The sequence below is a fragment of the Colletotrichum truncatum genome (genome assembly GCF_014235925.2).
Source record: "Colletotrichum truncatum strain CMES1059 chromosome Unknown Contig_0001, whole genome shotgun sequence".
Classification (NCBI taxonomy): domain Eukaryota; kingdom Fungi; phylum Ascomycota; class Sordariomycetes; order Glomerellales; family Glomerellaceae; genus Colletotrichum; species Colletotrichum truncatum.
Genome location: NW_027222398.1, coordinates 9879256 through 9887189, shown reverse-complemented (window position 1 = coordinate 9887189; position 7934 = coordinate 9879256). Strand labels below are relative to the sequence as shown.

The 7934-nt window shown below is 44.1% G+C and overlaps 3 protein-coding genes across 3 annotated transcripts; 2 read left to right on the top strand and 1 right to left on the bottom strand.

Moving 5' to 3' along the window:
* Positions 1 to 223: 223 nt before the first annotated feature.
* CTRU02_202766 (uncharacterized protein) lies at positions 224 to 874 on the bottom strand (the record flags this gene model as incomplete). Its single annotated transcript, XM_036728930.2, has 1 exon — positions 224 to 874. The coding sequence occupies one exon, from the start codon at positions 872 to 874 to the stop codon at positions 224 to 226; it is 651 nt and encodes a 216-aa protein (XP_036579445.2).
* Positions 875 to 3256: 2382 nt separating this feature from the next.
* On the top strand, positions 3257 to 3981 carry CTRU02_202765 (uncharacterized protein; the record flags this gene model as incomplete). Its single annotated transcript, XM_070204087.1, has 3 exons — positions 3257 to 3655; positions 3709 to 3770; positions 3906 to 3981. The coding sequence occupies 3 exons, from the start codon at positions 3257 to 3259 to the stop codon at positions 3979 to 3981; spliced, it is 537 nt and encodes a 178-aa protein (XP_070062669.1).
* Positions 3982 to 5012: 1031 nt separating this feature from the next.
* Positions 5013 to 5585, top strand: CTRU02_202764 (gcn5-related n-acetyltransferase; the record flags this gene model as incomplete). Its single annotated transcript, XM_036728928.1, has 1 exon — positions 5013 to 5585. The coding sequence occupies one exon, from the start codon at positions 5013 to 5015 to the stop codon at positions 5583 to 5585; it is 573 nt and encodes a 190-aa protein (XP_036579443.1).
* Positions 5586 to 7934: the final 2349 nt, after the last annotated feature.

The following is a 7934-nucleotide window of genomic DNA, read 5'->3' as shown; positions in this document are numbered from 1 at the left end:
CTCAGAGCCTCGAAAACGCACAGGAAGAACTCGGACGTTACTAGAGACAGCAAGAACAAGAACAACAAAGACAAGCACCAGTACGAATCGAAAAACAAACGCCAAAAAGTCAATTTCGACTACGACAACCACAACCCATCATCCGTCCACCACGATCAAACAAGCCACGGGATAAACACCCTCTCATTCGTTTAGGAACCCCAGAGCCGCCTAAAGGAACCCACTAAGGGCCTCCAACACCCCCAGGAGACGCTTCAGGAGTACTCCGCCTCTCAACAACCGACCCTGAATCCAACAAACCAAACTCAGCCAACAAGGATGGCGACAAAGCGACATCCGGGTACAGGGTATCCCAATCCGCTGTGAACTTCACCGGCAGACGAGGCGAATCAGCCGAAGGACGAACCGGTTCTACCCGACGCTGCTCTGCCTCTGCCTCCTCTCTCTCAACACGCTCTAACTCCTCCACACTGTCGATACCACGGCGCACCGCGCGCATCATCTTTTCAAACCACATCTTTTTCTGCCTTCGAAGACGCTCTACTTTGGCGTCCAGAGCACGACGCTCCTCTTCTGCCTTCTCCAAAGCATCCTCAAGCTTCTGATGCTGATCACCAATCCGACGAAGTTGTTGGGCACTGAGACCCTGAAGGTCGCAGTAGGACTTGCCGCCACGAACGCATTCGGCGCATCGAGAGGAATCAGAAAGAGAAGCTTCGCACGACGAAAAACCCTTTACCTCACGGGAGGAACAAACAGGCATGACGGTACGATTGCCCAAGATAAGACTCAAGAGGGAATCGCGCTGCTTTGTCTTTTCCGCACGAGAATCGAACGATCGAACGACCTTTCGTTTTTTGACGCGACCTGACATGATGTGAGCATCATTAAAGGAAGCAAGTTGGGCGCCCTCCCACCTGAGGGCAGACGACCTACTTAAGCTGGTCTTGAGGACAAGACCCTTGGAGAGGAGACCTGATGTTACGACCCGTAAACAAGGATAACAGCTGAACGACCCACTTGGGCGTCGGGCGGCTAGAACAGGACATTTGTACTGCAGGATCACGGGAACAACAGGGACTCACTCGGGAACGGAAGAACTATGGTACAAGTCACGTGATGATAAGATAAGACTGAGCAGGTAGTATGGGTCACTGAGCGCTCAGTCAGGGCTACTGAGCGCTCACTAACGATCACTGATCGCTCACCGGTACCTGATCAGTGATCAGCGACAAGACACAGGGACTGTCCAGGACTTGTATATAGTATGACCTGAGCTCGGCCCATGGTCAGACTTCCATAGCTCTTCAGCAATCAACTTTGTGATTACCCTAACCGGTACTTTCAGCTATACCTAAGTGACGACTACTCTACGACTCTTGTTGAGGCCTTGACTGATCACCAAGACCTTTGAAGATCTACGATCTATTCGACCAGGACCACGGAACGACTGTTACTACTCTCAATCCCTGGCTTACTGTTAACACAAACCCACTGTCAGTTAGCTGGCCGTAACACAGAGCCCCTATGTCCACAAGTCTCAGAAATCATATACGGAGATGAACTGTACATCTCCTCGTTATGAATTCTGGGGATGCTAGTGGTACCAGCAATCTCCGGCACAAAATGCCATATTGAACTAGCAAGAAACAGAAAGGGAGAAAAGAAGCTGGGGAAAAAGTGGCTGTTAAAGTAGGAATTCTAGCCTTGGCAAAAATGTTGCCCCGTGGTATTTGAGGGGATAGCCACGCCTCACTCTAGGGCTGAACTTAAACCTGGAGCTGAGACATACCAGGTAGGTTCTCAGCTATATTGCAATTTTCAACCCATCTGGCATGCCAGATTCAGGGGATGTTTTCTCAGCCGCCTGACCACCATGAATGTTGAATACTACGATATTTTAGGTAACGTCCCACACCCACTTCTGGGCACCCCCCACATTTGGGCACCCCATTTACACCAAAAACGCCGTTTTTCGAAATTCTATATTAAACTAAATACTTTACTTATTAAAGAGAATAAATATATATTAAATAGATTAAGACTTAATTATAATACTTAAGTAGCTAACGTTATATACTAGTATTATTGATAATAAGTATTATAAATTCAAGGTTTAACATTTATAATACTAATTTACCTAGCCTATATCTTAATATATAAAATAGGTAGAGATATTTAACTAATATGATTAGAATTTTTAAGTAAAATATAGTAGATTTATATATTCTTATACTTAGTAAAAAATTCTTTAAGCTTAGAATAATATTTTAAAATTTCCCTTAAGAAAAGTTTCTATTATAGAATTTTAACCCTTAATTATACTATATTTACTAAAGTAATACTTTTAAATCTCTTTTAGATATAATTATATACTTTTAATAAGTATAAATATTAATTTCCTAGATTTTTTAAATAAGTATATATAAGCGAAAATATATTTTTCTAATGTTAAGGAATACTAGTAAGTTACTAGTATCTACTAACATTTTAAAGCTTTTAGTTTTAAACTTCTATATTATAACTATTATTATATTTAAACCTTTATAAAAAATTAGATGGCTATAATTATACTTAACATAGTTTATATATATTTTCTTTTCTTAGTAAGTATAGTAGTTAGTTTAATATAGAATTTCGAAAAACGGCGTTTTTGGTGTAAATGGGGTGCCCAAATGTGGGGGGTGCCCAGAAGTGGGTGTGGGACGTTATGCAAAACATGTGAACGCGACCACAGGCTAAAAGCAGATCCGTCATTTTTGAGCCCCTCCTCCCTCCCTGAGCAAGATTGGGACATGGCACGTGTTGTTTCGACACACCAATTTTATGGCATATCTTCCCCCAGAATTGTTCTTCTGAGTTGCCTAACGGAAAAGAGGGTGCTGGTTCGCCGACAAGAACCCGCCTGAGCTCGCGCCCAACAACTTGTTGTTAGGATTGGTCGAGGATTACTTGGTGGTGTCAAAAGTGTGAAACCAGCGAAATTGTAGTTGAAAGCGGTATACTGACAAACTGTCTCACATTTTAGTGTTGCTATCATAGGTTGCCATAACACGAAAGCAGATTACTTGATGTGTTCGTCCACAAACACTTGCGTCCAGGAAAGGGTTTCTGTCAAACCCTAGAGTTTACGCATGATCATCTTCAGAACATTCATTCGTATAAAGTGCCAGGATACTCCTCCTTTCTCAAGCGTAGATCATCAGACAGCATTCATCTTCTCCGGTATCAGATATTTTCCCTCAAACGCTTCACAATGGCTCCCTATACTATGACCATCGAGCTCAAGAACGAAACCGATCACTACATCGCCTTCGTCGCACCCTCCACCTATTCTACTCTTGGCGGTACAACCACAGTACAAACTGAAGGCGATGTCCAGACTGTCAAGATTTCCAAGTCCGGAGGCACAGCTGGGCTTTTTACAGCCCTTTCTTTCGTAGCTGTGAATGGTCCCGACTCCTCTAAAAACGTTCAGTTTACTGTCTGGGCAACAATGCCCGCATCTAATGGCAGCGTTGTTAGCGTCCATCTTATTGATGCGACGACGATCATCAACGGCGATTTGAACCAGTTGAGAACTGATGAATGGGCCGATAAAATCTACCAAAACGAAAGTTGGTTTCAACCACACATCCAGCGGTCGGGATTCAATGTAAGTCCCTGCCTCTCTAGCGAGATTGAACGCATATACTTACTAGTGCGCAGATCAGCCTACAGAAGGTTAGCACAGAGTACCCCGATTCTACCTTCAAGTTGAGGATTCAGCGGTACGTATTGACCATTCACTTCCGTCTGTTGCTATATTCAAAAAGGTACCTAACATAATGAGAAGCTCCTAGATAGACGGGTACATCATTCACGATATGCCACTCGCCGTTCAATCAATTCTTGTTACACATAAGGCTCGGCATATACGCGCAGCCCGTGTTCATATGGCTATTGAGTTGCGGTGTTCGCATGTTTCTGTATACGATCTAAATATCACTTAGTTGAAATACTTGATTCTGTTGCTACCCATGATCGACCTGCGCCGTTGTATCTAATTTGTGAATATGCTTCATACCTGATATCTATGTCTCCTGCTGTTGCGCAGTTTGGATGGCGGCACGTTGCAATATATTCTAAGTCCCCAAGGTCTGTAAGCTGTCTGTGGATTAAACCTACCTACTGTTATAGCAACCCTAGCCGTAACTCACCATACTCTAGCCATCTTGTTTTCATTCTAGGTATATCCATATTCGTCGTGTCTGGTTTTCTACTCGCAGGATAATTGGGTGCTTTAGTTTCGTTTCCGGGCGGCAAAGTTTGCGGCCTGTTATATCCGGCAGAACCCACTAGAGGTCGCATTAGCCAACCGAAACTGGACTTAAAGCAGGTTCAAGTCTTCCTAGTGGGAAGGGGGCGGGTGGGAATGCTCCCCCTAACTTGGGTATCTTCAACCCATAGTGAAAGACGGCGACTAATATTTTAGTGGCTTGTGGGTTCCCTTAAGCGCTGTACTTCTGCTACGATTCGAAACCAAGAGTCCCAAAACAGCGGCCAGTTTTCCGGTATTCAGGTTAAAGGCTCAAAGTGATGGCTGCAGTTTGCGTTATGCTGTCTACTTGATCCATCGTTTTTTCTTCTTTTGGCTATTTTGCAAGCCCTACATCCCGTTGAACTTGAGATTCGACTAGACTACTGTCAGGAAGGCCCTCCGTCTATGTCGATTACATAATACCGCTGACTCTTTTATCGCTGACGGTACTTTTGCAAGAAGAGTCATCAAATGACGCATAACTCAACTGAAAGTAACTTAATAACTAAACTGCAGCTTCTTTTTTTTCCGAGTGTATGTTTTCCACAACTTGGAGATTGCAACTTTAAAACTTCCTAGAAGTCAAATTCAACTCCCACCTCACGAAACATCACCACCAAGATTTTGACTTGTCCAGCACGGTGCGAAATATAACAAATTGTTTGGAAAATAACCCATAAGTTGGTTACCAGTGCCAATCCAAATTTACAAGATGGCATCATCATCAGAGCTACCCTCTCCCATACTAAGTCTCCAAAAAAGCATTGTCCGCCAATACCACGCCTCAGATGCAGCATCACTTTCACAAGCTGCAAACTCAAAGGCCGTTGCTGCCTTCTTGCGCAACCATTTCCCACAGCCGTACACACTCTCCGACGCTGAGGGCTGGATCTCAATAAACCAAACCTCCCCACTGCGTAATTGGGCCATCATATGCCCTACGTCAGGCCGTACAATGGGTAGCATTGGTGTCATACCCGGCAAAGATGTATACTCAGCTGGGTTCGAGTTGGGTTACTTCTTGGGCGAGGAGTTCTGGGGGCGTGGTATCATGAGCGAATTGGTTCCCGCTTTTGTGAAATGGGTTTTTGGCGGAATGGGAGAGGAGAAAGTCCGCGTTGAAAGACTTTGGGCCGGCGTGTTCTCGGAGAATAAGGCGAGTCAAGGCGTATTGAGGAAGAGTGGATTTCAGTTCGAGGGAAGATTGAGAAACGCCGTGATTAAAGATGGCGTCCTGATGGATGAGATGGTGTATTCTATAATCAAAAACGACCTGCTGAAGTAGACTTGCAACACGAAGACAGATGGAGAAGTTTATTGTGACAGCACGATCAAAGTATGTTGTTGTATCCGGGCAGTGTGTGATTCCCTGATTACAAACCACTAGCCAAAACCGCTCTGGTGCGCCGAATTGCCGGCCATCTTGAATTTAAGAAATCCCTACTGCCGCCAACGGATGATTTGCATGGCAGTGATGTAACAGCGTCAAGGACGTAAGAAATGGAGTAAGGAGACGACTCTGCAGGGGGGAGATTCGGATAGAGAGGCTCGCTGAAGAGCTTATTCATTACTTCATAAAACCGGATTTCCTTCCACTTAACGGGATTTGTTACTTTCCAATATTTCATTTTCGAATCGCTGTCATCTTCCGAGAGTTGATAACAACTTCCTTGATAAACTTTATCTGAGGGACAAGAGAAGATGGAACATCTCGGATTCCGTCTTGGCTGGACTGATGGAACGAAAGACCAGCAGTTAACAAGGTAGCAATGTCGGAGTCATGATAAGTTAATAATTCTTGCTTACAGTTCCTGAAACATGACACTAATCACTCGAATTCCATTTGCGGCGCACTTGTAAATTTTCCTTATCATGAGACAGTGGTGATATGTGATTTCTCAGTCCCATCCACTATTAGCTCTTATGGGCTGGTTTTAACAGACTGAAATGAACTCTGAAAGTTTTACTTGTGCAAAGTCTGTGAATTTAAGGGAGTATTAGTTCATTTCTTGCAACATACGCAAGTCTGTTGCCTAACAGTGGTACGATCACAAGAGGCTCTTGTTTAAATTGTGCCCTCCATCCTGGGATCTGAGCTTTAGATTTTTATGAGCAACAAATACCAAATGCTGATAAAAGCTTGCAATTTCAAAGCATCTTAGGTGAATTTCTCAATAAAGCTATTGTAGTTGACCACAACTGCACCCCACGTAAGGGTTGATCTCAAATATCTGTTCGCTTTTGATTCACATGCGATGCCTAACCGTCACATTTCGAACCAGTTTTACAGTGCGATTCGCACGCAGCCAGCCATTCATTGCCTCCAATGCCACGGAAGGGTTGGTTAGTACCATAAACCGATCTGCATCTCTAATATCACCATAGGGTAAGTCTTTGCCTTAAAATACTAGTATCACGAAATCAACATACGTTGTCTTTCCATGTTGTTGCCGCGTTATACTTGTTAATTCCAGGGGGTAGGTCGAAAAATTGACGACTATTTCCGTAGGCGCTGCAGGCGTCCTTTTGGCATTGGTTGTTAATGTCGGCATTACAATAGCATGCCCCGTGAGTAGCGGCATTAGCCCTATTTGTATTAGCAGGAATAAGAAGCGAGCTGGACTCTAGAGCCATTTACATGAAGGGCAACAGGGTTGCTATCAAAAACTTGCTGAAATGCATCGTGTGGGTAGGTGTTGAGGGAACAATACTGAAATTCTTCCAAGAATCTGGTGAGGCAAGGAAGGAGATGCTGTATTATATAGATATCTGGGGATTGTCGGATATTTTCGGATAGGTATTCAAAGTATGCACTAGCTAAGCGTAATTCTTTTGGCCAAACTCACATGTCTGGACTCCAGTTACGTATGTTGTACCGAGTTCCGGTTCGAGCTAGAAGTGGTGGGAATGAAAGGGCGAGAACTTCCAACTTTCGTATATTAATTAATAGAATCTGAGTTTTGGGGCTATTGTCAACTCACTGTCATGGGACCAAGTGATGTCAAGAGTCTCACAGTCAGAGTGACCCTCTTTGAATGCGCCGTTAAGTGTCTAACGTCTGGGTTTCAGGCTCATAGGGTGCGGCTGAGAGGGCAGCAGTCTTTTAGTGACAGATGGTTCTTGAATTAGATATCCCCTGTTGCAAAGTGGCTGGTAAGGATTTTACTTGCTGTATTCTGTCAGAAAAGTCATCCCATACTCACTGGATGACCTTCCAAGATCAGCAAGCCAGCCCAGTACCAAACATCAGTTGATGCTAAGTTCAAGCTCTGCTGTGGAAGGCTGGCTGTAACATTGATTGCTAGGACAGCCTAGAAGTTACGCATTGAGCTCCGGAATAACCGAAAGACTCTTTGAGGTTTCGATGCTGTCCCTGAGCTGCCGAGAGTAATCCCGCTGGCAGAATTTCAACAAGGGCTCCAAGAAATTTCTTGCCCAATTTAGCTCAGATTCTATTCTGTTGTATGGAACGAACTACATCGTTGGCGCGGGCGGCAATATTCCAGTGGGACTCCGCTTACTCAGGGGGAGTATGGCAGATGCTCTTCTGGTTTCACTGAACTTAATCGAGATGAAAACGATGTGCATTAATGTTAGAAGTATAAGTATATTATACTTCTATTTTACTTATTTA